General features: G+C 37.5%; 1 protein-coding gene across 7 annotated transcripts in view; it reads left to right on the top strand.

Moving 5' to 3' along the window:
• Positions 1 to 16335, top strand: part of ZNF385B (zinc finger protein 385B) — a 312338-nt gene that overhangs the window by 279012 nt on the left and 16991 nt on the right. For all 7 annotated transcript variants that reach the window (XM_012532160.3, XM_033423664.2, XM_033423663.2 and 4 more), the window contains one exon: positions 1435 to 1597. In XM_012532160.3, coding sequence (XP_012387614.2) covers positions 1435 to 1597 — 163 coding nt within the window. The remainder of the gene's footprint in view (positions 1 to 1434; positions 1598 to 16335) is intronic.

Below are 16335 nucleotides of genomic sequence, written 5' to 3'. Positions count from 1 at the left end.
AAAATAATGTTACACTTTTCTCCTCTCTTGGGATTGGGTTTGTGTTTCAACTTGACAGAGAACAGCATGAGAAGTCCTTGAGCAAACGAACCAAGAGCCATGATAAGTCAACGGTGGTCTAAAACAATATTACGAAAAGATATTCAGGAAGTTAGGGACTGTGTACAGTCAATAAAAGTCTGTTGACCTTGGGTGATTGGGGTTATGTGCTAGGAAAATCACATGTCTTTAATTTTGTCCATTGCCACTCCTACCTACCTACCTACCTACATGCACACACACTTACATACCACCTGTATTCTACTTGTTGAGGAAAATGGATGAAAATATCAGTATAATCATCTTCAAACAAATACAGGTGTATATATGGAAAACTGATGTAAGAAGAAAAGTTATTATTATTTTAGAAATCCTCTAACAGAAACTCATTTTATATGACAGGTTTATCATCCTCTTCACCTTTATAACTACGCTAATATACCATATAATATATGTTTTAGTTTGTTTATATTTTCAGGGTCTATTAAAAATGAAATTGAAGCAAGTATACTTAGATTCTTTTGTTAATATGTTCATTATACTAGTTGCCAAAAAGATAAAATCCTTATTCTTTAGGCAGAGAGGAATTTTCCAAATGTCAGCTTATTGACTAAATGTTTTCTTGTTTTGCTGTAATTTGTTTTTGTCTTTTGAAAATTTTTAATATTCACTTGCCTTGATCGCTTTTCTTTCTTTTGATCTAGTAATGAAGTCACAGTTTCACCTATGCTTTTTGTATAAGTGAATGTAATACTAACTGCTTTGACTTCAGAATCACATCAGAGATCAGAAACAAGCATTGTCCCTACCTTCTTTGTGCCTAATATCGTGTATTCTTAGAACTGGAATCATCAAAATGACACATGAAGCGTGTGTAGATGACTCCAAAATGTAGTGCCATTTCCACTCACTAGCAGGTTGCTTTGTCACATCACTTGCTCTCAGAGCAGAGCCAAGAGGAACGTAGGTGCAGGGAAGACAGATTTGTAGCTGAAGGGAAACTAAACGGAGTGGCTGTGGAAGGACACGCCCGGGTAGGACACTCAAAGCGGCTTGCTGCCAGCCAAACGTTTGACAAGTAACCCCAATGGGCAGTGGTGGGAGGGCACTAATGACAAAGTTCACCTTCGCCCCAATTTTGTCCTGACCCTGTTGTCCACTCGTATAATGTCTGGTTTTGAAAGACACAGATCCTCTATGTTGTATAGAAGGTTTCAATATGCAAAAAACTCTTAGATACCAGTCTACTATTCATTAAATGCCAAAGACATAGTTGAGTGCTGAGCTGTAAATGTCTGTGGTGCCTATGATTGAATGTATATTTTTCCTGCATGATCATCCATTGTGCTGTTTGTAAGTAGCAAAAAAATGAGCCTGATTTGTTCTCCTTTGTAGAGCCAGGCCGAGGCCCACTACAAAGGAAGTAAACATGCCAAGAAGGTCAAAGCACTAGAGGCAACGAAAAATAAACCCAAAATGGTTTCTTCCAAGGACAGCGCAAAGGCTAATCCCAGCTGCTCCATCACTCCAATCACAGGCAACAACTCTGACAAATCAGGTCAATGACACTTTTTGTTCTTTACATTCTTTGTGTTCCTCCTGGTCCTCTGGCCTCACCCCATCCTCCTCCCCTCTGCTGTTGCATGTTACTCTCCATGATTTGTTTTTATAATATTAATACGTTCCCTTCACAGGAAGGGATATGTGTTTGCATGGAATCTAAGCATTTGATAGGTTACCATTCCATGTTGTTAAATATATACATTTAAGTGTATATGTGTGTGTGTAAATATATATATAAGTATATATGCACGAAAATAAGTGGAGGCTTCTTGGTCACATTGTGTTTAGACAAAAATCAAGAAATGGATCTAAAATACTGAGTTTATTATTCATTTTACATTTGGTTTTTGCTATGGACTTTTTCAGTGAAGGAATCCTTAAATTTGTTTATTAACAGACATTTTCATATTTTCTTACCCCAGTAACAGGGAGTAGAAGGGCAAAAAGGTAAAGTTTTCTGAGAGAGCGGCATTATTAAGTGAATCTGGAAATGTGTTCAATAGTAAGAGATTTTGATTCTTCAAGATATTCATAGAGTTCTCCTCAGAGTTACAAATGAACTCAAAGATTTTAAAGGAACTTTTCACGGTTATGAACTGACTAACAGAAGAACTTTATAAATTGGAAATGGGCTACTAGTGGAAGTGCCTCTTAAGCAGAGTATTTCATAGTTCCAGTGAATCAGCAGGTTTTCTGAGTAGGTTCAAACTGAATGATTCAGGGAGAAGAGAAAAAATTTATTTTTCCAGCAGGTATGCCATGAAATTGGGTGTTTAATAGGCTTTCACACATTCACATCCGCCCATCAGGACCCAAGATGGGTAAGTCACCTTGTTGCAGTGACTAACTGAGGAACAGTGCCTTGTAAGGGAAACTAAGAGAATAGATCCCTTTTTCTTATGTTTGATTCTCTCCTTAGGGACCTTTCTGTTGTTGGAAACACAAAGACACACACTTCTTGTCTTATTCTCTTCTGCTTTCCAAGTCATTGTAGACTTAAGAGACTTAACGCTTTCCTGTGGTTGCCCAGGGCCTTCGGAGAAGCACAAATCCATTTGTAAGAGGAAGATTCAGAAAAGCCTGGTTAGACAAAGAGAGACTATGTAAGAAGTGACCACTATTGACGAGGTCCCACAGATGCTGGTTCCCAAGGCTCTGCAGCCTAGAGTGAGTGAGCTGACCCAAATTTGGTAATAAAGGCTTTTGTTCTTTGTGCGATAGAATCACTAAATCATATCTGATGAACAGATAATAAATACTGAATTATTACATTGCACTTTTCCCCTTCTAAAGAACAAAGCCTTTTTACGTATATTAGCAAATTAATCTTTAACCCAGATCTATCAGATATTAGGGTCAAATGTTATCTCCAGTTTATAAAGTAGCAAACCAAGGCGAGGTCCATATTGCAGCCTTTATTTGCTCAAGGTTACCCAGTGTTTGGACGAACAGAAGCCATCACCTCCTGACTTCCTGCCTAGTTTCATTTTCTGCAGGATATTGTTGCCTCTATGAAATAATACTCTGTCAGGTTTTATTACCTGAATTATGCTCTTTACCGACAGAAGTACTTATAAGCAAAATGATAAAACAGTGGAGGTTAGTGTCACTCCATTCTTTCAGCTTATTTTGTGTCTCGAGCTAATAGCACAGTGGGAAGGTACTGTAAGCATTCCTGCCTTGCTATTGCATGTGCTCAATGCTCCCATTAAGTTATATTATAATATATATGACTATTATTTGCAGATTGGGTTTGCTCTAGGCATAGTAGATGAAATTAAAATTAATGAGGGAAAAAACTGTTAAAAATGGAAATAGAAAAGGCTCAATGAGAGAAAAATCAATGAACGAACAGAAGATAATTAAAGGGAGAAGGAAAGGTGTAGAAGAAGAGGAAAGGAAGAGAAAAAAAGTAACAATTAGCGAGTAGACCCAAGAAAAGAGCAGTATAGAAATAGAAAATCCAAATAAAGGGGCTGGATCAGAATCACAGCATACCTTAAATCTACAAGACGCCCAATGAGCATGTTAAAATAAAGTTCAATGACTCAAGACTTTTATTCTGACTCTCAAATGCTAGTGAATGCTCAAGTGAAAGAGACTTTACAAACAATTGTGTTTGGCTAGCGGGCAATAGAAACACACCAGGGTCAAGTACAGCAGTGGTATAAACAAAGAAAGAGAACTGAGATCTAGAAGAACCCTAGGAGATGAGACTGGGGAGAGAGGAAAACAAATCTCAACTGCAGAGTCTCTTTCCCAGTAGCTATGTGATGGTCTTTAATCCAGCATCCTCTGCTTCCTCTGACACTTCCCTATCCACCCCACAAAGTACCTATGGTCTAACAGTATTGACCTCAGTCACCATGTCCCTGTCCATACTTGGACTAGAAGTAATGCAAACTACCTGTAGTGTGGTTACCTCATTTTTCCATGTTTCCTTACTCAAATCTGTATAAATTATTTGGCAATACATTGGTTAGGTCATTCAAATTACTTTTTTGTTTCTCCATATTTTAAATATTAATACTAATGAAATATTTAGTTCGTCCTATTATATCTATAAAAGCAATACCAAAGCTGTTGAAAGATGGCACTATTTAAGAACAAAGTGGGTCATATTTGCTAAATAGATACATGTTTTTTTGTCACTTTCAACTGAACGTCAGCTTTTAAGCAAAAATTCACATGTGTTTTTTTCTTTCTTCTTTTTTTTTTCACACGTGTTTTGTAGAATTTTCAAGTTAGAAAATTAGAAGTTTTGCCCAGATGGGAAATCTGGTCTAAACAATGTAATACATAACCAGTTGTTAACCACCTATTCTAAATCCTTAAAAAGCTCCCACAGCTTTGTCAGAGTCATAAAATTTTTTGGTAACTTGTTTTGATTTCCTTTAAAACCCCATTTTAGAAGTTAGGAGACACGAAGACCAGTCCTTCATAAACAGTCTAGGTGGGATGTAGAGGGAAGCGGGAGGGAAGAGGAAGAACTGTGGTACTTAATTAACTGAAGTGTTTTATTTCAGACAACACTGCCTCTAAGGAGTCAGCCAAAAATTAGAGTAATAGTCACAGTGAAAAGTCATGGTTGATTGACAGTTCTTAAGAGACTGAAATTCCCTAGCACTGGTCTTTTTCTTCTGAATGAAGTATTCTATCAAGTGGGCTTAAGCAATATCTATGTGATTCTGAGATAGTTGAGTGAAAAGTAAATGTTAGTAACTTGATGTCTCAGCTACCAGATTTCAAAATCCAGGCATTCACAACATCCATAGGATTGACTAATTCCATTTCCATTCTCATTCTTTAGCATCAGTAACTTAGCAAGAGTATTGTTCAATGAGGGCAAATCCTGAGGAACAGGAAATAGCCAGATGTTAAGGGAGGGGGCTTCTGGGAGTGCAGCATCCTGGGATGCACTGAACATCAGTCAAGGAAGAGTGTGATTTCAGAGTGTCTGACAAGGAGCGTGCGAGCCACAGATGACCTCGCTTTGCTCCTTGAGAGCACAGATTATTTATTCTAAGAAGTGGCCTAGCAATCTTCCAAGAGCTATTGATAGAAAAGCCTTTTTACCTCCTATTTTAGCAACTGGGACAACCACTTTTTTATGATGCATTTGGAGACATAATTTAGATCATGTTGTAACTGGATCTGTGCAATACAAAGAAATTTGCTGTAATGGAGCTATCAGATATAAAAAGTTAAGGGTATAATGGAAAGCTTTCCTTTTTTTTCCTCTCAAGTCAGTAAACAAAATGAGTTTAAACTACAGTAACAGGAATTTCATTTATTATAAGAAGCTCTGACCACATGATTGAAAAAAAATTAAATATGTTTTATTTCAGGCAGGATAGCTGTCCTATTCACTTTTTAGAAGTTGGAGTAGAATTAAACGTAAAATCCAAAGAAATAGCTTTCTGGTCTCCTAGGATCTATCCCAGCTTTTAATGATGCATCAGTGGGAGTTCAAAACTTGGTAGAAAGGAGGAAAAAGGTGCTTTGGGAGAAATGGGATCAAGACACAGCAAGCATTAGGCAGCTTCAGGAAGATGGCTAGAACATATTGGTCAGACACTGTACCCAAATTTCTCCCTAGAGTTCAAGTGTCATAATGCCATATGACACAACACTTCCCTGTGATAATATGCCCCATACATCAAGTTGAATGCTCTTTGTGACAGCACTTAACCACTCATAAGAAGCTCAAAACAAAACAAACAAAAAAAAACAGAGCCTTTGGAAGACCTTTTCTTGAAAATAATAAAATATTTTGATAATCAACCTAACGGTAAAAAATATTGTGATAGTCGACCTAATCATCCATATGTCTAGTCTTTAGCCCAAGATTTTTTTTAATTAATTAGATATCAAGATGGGGAAAATACATTTGTAGCTCAAAGTATATAAAGCCATTTAGAGCTAAACAGCTTTTAATCAGTTGCTGTCTAAAAAGACGAAAGCAGATGGAATGATTCAAAATGCTATAGATATATTTATAAATGCAATTAAGAGCAAAGATGATGGAACCAGCATGTTCTGCTTAAAATATAACAATAGGAACACCTTGAATTTGTTCAGTTGATAAAATCCAGTCACATAAATGTTTTCGTATGACCCCCTCAACAACCCTGTGACTGGTAAGGCTGATATTAGTATCCCTCTTTCACATACGCACACAACAAACTCTATATCCATTTATTCATTTAACAAATATGTATTATCTATACTAAGTAGTATAGTACATCTGTAACATTTGCCATTTCAAGCGTGCAACAATGAACAGAAAGACACGTTCTTGCCTTCAAGAGGTTCCAAAAGAAAAATAATATATAATCGCCACCTTCAAGCTGCTCCCAAAAATGTGGTAACAGTGAAGAACCTGGGTCTTAGAAAGATTAAATGGCTTGTGTGAGGCTTTAAATGGCTTGCACACTCATATCCCAGTAGAGTCAGAGCAGGAACTCAGGGCTTCTTGTTCCATGAATATTCCACTGTTCCCCTTACTTCTAAGCTTCTCTGACTCAGAAGAGTAAATTCAAGTACAGTATCCCAATGGGAAAAGTCAGAAACCACTAACCCACTTTTTTAAAGAATTAATGAGTAGGACTATGTATTACTTTTAAATTGTTTTCTGACTGTTGATATTTTTCAGTAGGAGCTATAGCAGTGACAGGGTCATTGAGGCTTTGTTTTATTGATAATCCTTAGTTTCTGTGCAGTGTGTTGTCTGCATCATTTAACTGTAAGAGAACAAAGCTTTAGACAGATCGTTTCAAGGCCAAGTTTGAATGAAAACACTCATTTCAGGTAAATGACACATGTTCTTAAAGCTCCAGCTTGACAGCTGTAGACTTTATGTGACTAGAGCCAAACACACTCACTGAGCTGGAGGTCAGCAGTGAGCAAGGGCATCACCAGTATAGCAGAGCCTTGAACTGCCTCCTAAAGGGTCCAGTAGACTAGCCTGAATGCTGTCCGCATTTTCGGTAGCATTTTGAATCATCCCATCTCAGAGATTTTCACTGGGCACAGGGACATTGTTTTGTTTATCCCACACCCATGACTATACCATGGAGCCAGAGATGACAGTATCAGAAAAGACTTAAGAAGGAAGGAAAGAAGTGAGGATACCTCAAAACTCATTTTAGTTTTCAGCATAATGTGCTTTTGCATGGCGGCAGTTCCTCAGGTGTGAACCCAGAGCAGTATCAACTAGTACATCAGTATGATTTGCCTGGAAAGGCTGCAGTTCAACTTTTTATGGTCATCTTGTTACGTTATGAAAGTACATTTTTCAATTTTGTCAAAGAGGCTTTCTGCCAAAGATACAAATGGAGACCCTCGCCTTGTCATGTTTATGGGTTTCCCTGTGTGTTTCACAGTTTTTATGTGTTGTTACAAATGGGGCCAAGTTTCCCAAATGACAACTTCTCATTTCCACCGACTGCTGCAGGACTCCTTTGATTAGCCAGCAAGGTCTTTGTAAATGCCTCTTTCCCCCATTTCTGTCTCTAGCAACAGGACCTTGTGCTGTTGAGTAGAAGAAAATGATAGTTTTCTGCTTTGGCAGCATCTGTCATTTATAGACCAGCGCCACCATAAATTTGGCATACATCTATCCAAATACAGGAGGCCAAGACTTCGTATCCCTCATAAAAATAATAGATTAACTATATTATGACAAACATCTTAGGTCTGAAATTCCGGGATACAATCATGTAGAACATAAATCGAGCTCCATCTGTCTAAAGAGAACAGACCATTATACTAAGGCTCATATTTCCATGAAATATACATATATCATTAAGACTTTCAAAGTCAATTTAAAAAATGAAACTGCCTCCAGCTTTGTCCATGCACCTTGAATCTGACAGCACCATCCTGCCAGGCAAGGCTGAAGATTCTTAGGTAGTTAAGTGTTTGTCATCCTCTGGAAAGTAACTTCTGAAACTTTTGAGCATTTTATAGTGCTTTGAAGTAATACTGAGCATTCATTGTCAGGTTCTTCACTTCTGAAAGCTATTTCCTAGTGTTGCTCGAAGAAAGTGAACCATAAGTTGAGACTGATTTGTGATTGTCTCCTCAGTAAATCTATTAACTTATGATTTACAAGGGATATGTTATAAACCATTCTAAAAAGCAAAACCTTGGATATCTCCTTTAAAGGCTTATATCGCTGTTGAAAACTTTTCTCATCTTCAAACATATTTCACTGGTATTCATCTCTTTTGATTACATTTATTTACAGCCTTTCTGCATCAGATAGATATTGGAATATAAAAGGACTTCGTATGTACACTGAATAATTTTATAAATGTACAACCATAACTGCCCTTGAGATTTTAACAAAGGTTATTGCTTACATTTTTATGATGTTCAACTTATTTGCTTCAGGAAGAATTCTCTTACATTGATGTAATTTTTATGAAATGAGTAGATGAAGAAATAGAACTACTCAGTAGATATTTGTAGGTTCTTTGTGCAGAGCATTGGCACTCGGCACTTTTGGGGATTCTGGGCCCAATTTTGATGATGCTTATAGCCTAATGCCACACAAATTTAACTCTATAATATAAAGCTTAAAGTGTTTTTCATAGAAACATTTCTAAAGTATTTTCCTCTTCCCTGACGGCTTTCTCTGAGAATCAGGTTCACTGTCATGGACACCGGGCACATCATTATGCAGTAACGGTTTGGTGCTCTCATTTCTATAGACCAGCATAACCCAATAAAACATTCTGTGGTGAAGGAAATGGTCTATAATCTCGGTTGTCCAACGTGAGTGCCCTGAGCCACACGTAGCTATTCAGCACTTGAATTGTGGTTTATGCTCCTGAGGAACTGAATATTTAATTTTATTTAATTTAAGTAGCTCGCATGGCTACCATATTGGACAGCAGATCTATAGACAGTAGTACTCTTTGCTCTTTTGACTAGCTATGATTCTAGAGAAGGCATTAAATTCTCTGAGCCTATCTTTTCCTATTTGTAAAGTGGGAATGCCCTCCCTACAAAACAGCAGTGTTGCATGAATCAAATGAAATGATTGTGAAAGAGCTTTGCAAAGTGTAAAGCATAATTAAAGCAACTATTATTGATATTCTTACAGTTTGCCTGTTTGTTTTTGGTCCTCCTGTGGGGTTTTATTTCAGCTGTCCCTTCTTGCTGATTTCAGTGAGAGGTGACAACTGCCCCTTGTGGTAGTCAGCTATCATCATCTTTCATTATGCCGTACCTAATATAGTATATTCTAGAAAACCAGATCCAAGCTTATTAGACTTACATGCAAAAAATAACTTTAACAGCAGTACTACTAATAATTAACGTGTATCATTATATGCTTGATACCACTGTGCTAAACATTTTATATAGACTATCTTATTTAATTATAACAATCCTTTGATGGATACTAGAAAGTGAGACCTAGAGAGGGGAAATAATGGCTCAGAGTCCTTCAGATGAAAAGTAGTTTCAAGGTCTCTCCCAGGCGGTCCCTCGAATTCACCACCATGATATGCTGCCTTTAGATGAAGGTTCATGGGCTTTACTGCACATGCTTTTTGAAAACTGTTTGAGATTCTTTTTCACTAGATGACACTTTCAGAAGTCTGACATCTCAGAAAGGTGTGTTATTTCTTTCCCCATCCTATTTTACAACTTTTATTTTTTTAAAAAATCAAGTTTTGAGTGGCTTTGGATAAAAATGTATTAACTAAGGTAGGAGTTTTGAGAGCACTTACCTACTTTGCATGTATAGCATAGTAGAAAGAGCACGAGCTTGATTCACTCCACCTCTCACTGACCATATAACCTTGACCAAGTAACGTTCGCTGACCTTCTATTTCCCCATCTATAAAATGGGAGAGCTGATATCTACCTCCCAGGGTTGTTGTCAGGAATGATGAACTAATAAATGTTCCTGGCTCACTGCCTATCACATAATAGACACTCAATAAGTAGTAGCCATAAAAAGCCACCATTTATTCAAAGAAATTTCCAGACTCTTTCCTTTTGAATCTACGATCATTTCATGCCATGCAACAGTTACATGCCATTTTATTTATGGCATTTTAAATGAGAACTCTTTTGGAAAACAACATCATAGAATAAATCAAGAACCATAAAAATGTTCATTCCATTAGACCAATTAATTCCTCTTCCTGTAGTTTACATCAAGGAAATAATCCTCAATACAAAGCAAGAAAAATAAAATGATATGAAAATAAAATGATATACATGAAAAATAAAATGATATACAACATTATTTGTGTTAGTGAAAACTGAAAACAAGATGATCAATACTAGGGAAATTATTTAACTAAAGTACTTATACCCAATAGAATACTGTGCAGCTTTAAAGTAAATAAAAGTAACAACATGAAACAAGAGTGTAATACATTAAATCAAAAGCTTACAAAATATATTAAATCAAAAGTTACAAAATGGTTTGTTGGTACATGTATTTGTACATATTTATTGAGCCCTCTCTGGATAGGGGCTTGATAGCCCCCTCATGCTAGGCACTGGGTATATGATAGTGAACCAGGCAGACTTGGGCTTTGCCCTCATGAGAGCATATTGTCTGGAAGGGTAATACTGAACAAATGACGACAAGGTTGATGAAAAGAAGGGGACGCTGACCTAGTCTGGGAATGAAGGGAAGGCTTAAGCAGGGGATTTAAGCTCTCTCTACCTAGTGGGAAAGAAGATGTTAGCCAGGCAAACAAAGGCTCTGGTTTAGGGGTGGAGGGGAAGAGGATTCTCATCAGAAGGACCAGTACCCCATAACTTGAGATGCGAAAGACTGCCCTGTTTAAACACCTGAACCAATGAAAGGACACTTGGGGACAAGGAAAGGAATTTAAGATGTTGGTAAGGAAGTGGTTGAAATGATGGCTAGGGACAGAAATGAAGGCAGAATGAAGTGATGGGTATAAACACAGAGATTCTTAACATCTTTTCGTGCCACGTATTCCTGTGGCTGACTAGTGAAGCCTATTCTCTGAATGGTGTTTTTACATCTGTAAAATGAAATTTATAGTTTTACAAAGAATTCCAACCAGTTCTCAATCTTTGTTATGATATGGTAATATAGCAATAATGCATTTAATAAGATCTAACAGGTCTAATATCTGCCATAATTTTGAAGTGTTGACAAACATAAACAGTATTTTAACCTTTCTATAACAACTGTAATATCTGACGAAAATATCTGACTTCTGTGGGTGACAAAGTTAAATGTACTACCAAGACTGCTGTAGTTTGTTGCCTTCATTTATAATTGAAGGGATATGATGCATTTCGATAAGAGATAAATGAAAATATTTATATTTTTTATCATCCAAGTTCATGGATCCTGTGAACTCATGGACGCCTTGGAAGTCCACAGACCCCAGGTTAAAAACTCCTGTTTAGTATGAGAGGATAATGGTTTTTTTTTTTTCTCTGTTCTCCATAGACTATGTTACTTGCATAATAGCTTCTTCTATTGACTTGATGAGGTTTATATACCTTGGGGCACAGGTAGGATGGGAAAGAAACTCGTAGCCATTTGTTTTGTATTATAGTTGGGAGGCTCACAGTCTGCAATACAATGTCATATCTCTTTCTTGTTCATTTTTCTCATGGTCACAGTCATAAGTCCCCACGTTGCAGTATCCCTAAGGGACCTCGTATGATGAGACAACCCAGGCAAACCCCTTTGGAGGCCCAGGCCTCTTGAATTCATCTCACTTTTTAAAGGAGACTTTCTGTGGTCAACAGACTTTCTCCTGCAACCTATATGTCTTAAATATAAAGCTGGCTTTGACAACTTTGCAGTAAAGCAGCATGTTGAATTTAAGTACAAATGCTAGATTCAAAATGTAAAAGTATGATTGCCTTTTAGCAATATATTTTTAAAGGGTTAGTAGTTTTCTTACACCTGAGCAGTCCAGCGGCTGAATGTCTGCATAGTGTCATTAGGGCAGGCAGTACCCAGTTAGGTCCATAAAGAGTAAAAGCCCATCTCCCTATCTCCCTGGAAGCAGCCTGAGGCAATAAACTTGTTGGCTGACAGTAATTTTTAAATATTTTCTCTATTAGATAAAGATATATTTTTTTAGATGAGAGACTCAGTTTCCTCAATACCTCTCAGGCCGACCTTTCCATTGACAGTGTGAGCGTCACCCTGCCTGGAGCATCAAAGCTAAACCCTTAAGTCTGCATCTAGAGAGGAAGAAGGTGGGAGGAGCAGAATTCACATGTTTCCCTTGTACCTTGTGAATGTTTCCTCTGTGAAGGGCCATTAGTTTAGAAGAAAAAGAACCTGCTCCTCATTCCACCTAGAAAATTAGTTTTTAATCTTATTCCTGGCTTTTGAATCGCTACTGGACCTACTCCCTGAGGGATTTGATTTGAGTGACATGAGTTACTTATTCTATTTTCCATAATAAAGCTGCCTCAGAAATAACGGTTTCTCATCTCTTGGTGACAAATCAGAAAAGGGGCAATTTTTCAACCTGAAGAAGTTGAAATATGATTTCTCTATTGTACAAGTCAAATGGCTGGAAAACTATACAAAATAGGAGAAAGCTGTTCGTTAGATTCAAGCTCTAGCAAACAAGCCCTCTTTTGTGCTTGCTTAGAAGTGACAAGTTCACTAATGTCAGTGCCAGCTCACTGATACAGAGTGTAGGCTGCCAGTTTCCAACATGGAGATATTTGGAGATGCCACTGTTTTATCTGAGTGTGAGACTGGCAGCTTCTGCTCTCCAACAAAGTGGCACAAGGGACAGTGGGGCAGTTGTCATGTGGTACTCAGACAGGGAGGGCAATGACTGTCATTTCACTGGGCTACAAAAATCACTGCAGGGTGTAGCCCAATGGCGAGAATCTGATTGACTTAGGCTTTCATATGGAAAGGGCAGGGATACCCTAGGTCAGAATTGAGACTGGCAGAAAATTATAGCACAGGACCTGTTTTGAACTTACGAAATTAGTCACCTGACTTTCATGGGTCCTAAGTTACTTAAAATAAATAAGCTTTTTTGTTTTTTTCACATAAGGGCATACAGATTCTGATTCAGTAGAGTCACTTTCATTTAGAGATAATTTCCCCTGCTTCCAGGAGTAGTCTGAAGGCCAAGATATGAAAATTAGACATCAACATAGTTAATTAGGAATTAGCAAGCTTCATGGTGATAAACCATGCTTACAGAGACAGGGTTTCTGGAATTTGGCTAGAGGCATGGTAACATGGCATTGGATGGGAAGGGCCCACCAGCATCAAACTGGCCCAATGTATAATATTTTAGTGCTCTGAGAATTTCAAAAAGTAGCTTTAATTTCCATGTCGCTCCTTGACTTCTTGATGTTTCTGGGATTGTCATGCAAGTCCTTTGCTTTGTTTTCCACACCTGCAAAATGGCATAAGCCATATAGAGAATTTTTTCCATTTCCAAAGTGGTCCAGCAATTCACCCTCAAGTGGGGCATTGAGATCAAACATTTTCCAACAAGAAGTCCTGTGACTATCAAAGCAAGTGAGCTAAATAGCAGGTGTTGTGAGATAAGTCAGACAATATTATACTATGTGGGTAACCCTTGGGGACACTTGGAATTACATCAAGTCTAAATGAGGCATCTAGTTGGAGGAAGCCTAAATGGGTGACTAAAGGACTTCCAGTGTACTGGGTCAGTCTCAGGCCACCTGCTAAAGGTTATGTGCCTTGAGGATTTGGGTTGGTCATGAGTGGTATCATCACTAAGGTCCAAAGCCTGCATAATGACACCTTCAGTGATGGACATCTGTTATCTAAAGGGTGGGGAAAATTAAATAATACCACAAGACATAGTACTTGGAATTTCTTGAAGAACATTATTGTATAACTATATCGATTGTGTAATTGTTGATAACTCAGATGAATATAGTATATGTAATTTGTTACTGACTGCTTACATTGGACAGGTGGGTTGTTGGGCTACAAACCTCTGATGAGTTTCCAGACATAAAACCCATGAGAAACATTGCCAGAGACCAGGACATCAGTTAAGTTGCAAAGAGGACTGGCTATACTTTTGTGATATTTGTGTTTTCACATATACTTTAGATTTTCTGGCAAAGGTACATGCTTAATATTTATATGTAAGTTTGTATAGGATTCTTAGTAAAGGAGATAATGAAATCCATAGATTTGTTCATTTTATCAAACCTCAAAATAGTGGACCTGGCAAAAAGGAATGTTTTTGTTGTTATGCCTCTGTCCTAGTACACTTCAAGGAGATGTCATTCTTAAGAGAATTGTTTCAACCTCAAAAGACATTAAATATTGATTGCTTGCATATATATATATATATGTATATATATATATAATCTTTGGAAACAATAATACAAGTATTTTACATAATCAACAGATGAAATGTATTTATCTGTTCTATCTATATTCATTTTACTAGTTATGATTCAGCTATTAACAGTGAATTTTTCTAGTATTTTTACTTGTGAGGCTAGAAAGCATGGCAGTGAATTGAACATTCCTTATTTCAACAAATTTATTGCCCACCTATGGTTTTCTGTATACTGGGCCCCAAATTGAATTAAGATATTTTTCTAGGATGCAAGAATATCTCTATCCTGGTAATACATTACCAGTATAAAATGTGTGAAAGTGTGAAAAAATTATAGTTAATGTAAGATCAAAATATAATTATATGAAAAGGATTATTGAGAACATAGAGCAGGGAAGGAGGGGGAAAGAGTTGGAGAGTAGACTAGAAGTAACAAGACCTATAAAGAAGTTTTATGATAATCCAGGGAGAATAAATGAGGGCCCGAAGTGAGGGAGTGGGCACATGGTAGATGCTGAATAAATGTCTGCTGGATGAAAATGTGAATAAGACTGGTAGAAGAGGTATTTAGAAGATAGTATCAATAAACTTTGGTCATTCATTAAATGTAGAAGGAGGGAAGAATAAAAGAGGGAAGAATTCAAGAGTCTTTGCTGACAATTCTAATACACAACTGTAATGTCATCAATTGATATGGGGACTGCTTGGACGGGTGCTGCTGGAGCAGCTCATCCATTCAGTATCAGGCATGTTGAGTTTGAAATACCCAGGAAATATCTAGAAACAGATGTTCCACAGACTGTTAGGGAAAAGGGGGTCTTGAGTCTGTGAGTAAGGTAGAGATTTCACCTGTCGATTTCGGAATCTATGTCAATGTAGTAGAGGAAGTCATTGGAGTGAATTAGATCACATAATGCTCAAGAAGAGGACAAGAAGTGACCTTGAGGAATGCCAACACTTAGGGGCAGACAGAAGAGTAGGAGCTGTTGAACAGATCCTGGAATGAGCTGTTCTTGAGGCTGAAGGAGAACCAGGGAAGGGCAGAGTTGTGGACATCAAGTGGGGAGAGCATTTCAGGAAGGAACTTGTGCCCAGTGCAAGAGAAGACTGAAGGGAGACCCCTGGCTTTTGCAGGAGGGTAAGGATGGACAGGAAGAGAGGAAGTGGAAAGGGCCACCTCACAGGACCACTTCAAATTCAGCGCCAATGAGAAGGCAAATGGAAAGTTCCAGGAGTGAACCAAGTTAGGGAATGACTTTGGAACATGGAAGTTTTAGCATTTTGTAAACAGAAAGGACCCTGTAGAAACAAAGTAGTTAGAGCTATAGGAAAGATAGACAAGATTTAAAAGATAGAGAGTCCAGGTGGAAGTAGATACCTTTTCCTCAGAGATCCAAACAAAATAGGTACAGAGGGAAGAAACTGTAACATCAGTGGTAAACTCATCGAGCTTCCCCATTTCTCTCAGAAATAGGAGACCAGACATTTGCTCATGAGAGATTTGCAGTATTAATAGCGGACTTAAGAAAAAGGGTAAAGCTTCCATGGGGAAGCTGCCTTTGTATATTTTCCTTATACTATCACTGTTTTCCCCACTTGTCTGATTTATTGACCTGTTCTCCAGGTATATAACTTTTTCACTGTATATGTTTCTAATTAAGCAAATCTAATCTGTAAGTTTACAGAATTTAAAAATAAGTGTGTGTGGTTATTGGATCACCAAAAGAGCTCTGCTTTCAAAAACATCTTTTAAATGGTGCATTCAAATTATTACTAAATTTTCCAAGATCTTTTTGCACATCACCTTCCAAGAAAACATCTAATAAATAAAGGGAGGCAAAATAATCTGAACATTATCTGCAATATAGTTCTTTTCTTCCTACTCACTTAACAGGTGCAGTCC

The sequence above is a fragment of the Orcinus orca genome, chromosome 7, assembly GCF_937001465.1.
Source record: "Orcinus orca chromosome 7, mOrcOrc1.1, whole genome shotgun sequence".
NCBI lineage: Eukaryota > Metazoa > Chordata > Mammalia > Artiodactyla > Delphinidae > Orcinus > Orcinus orca.
The sequence above is the reverse complement of the archived record's forward strand: the minus strand, read 5'-3'. Positions and strand labels throughout refer to the sequence as shown.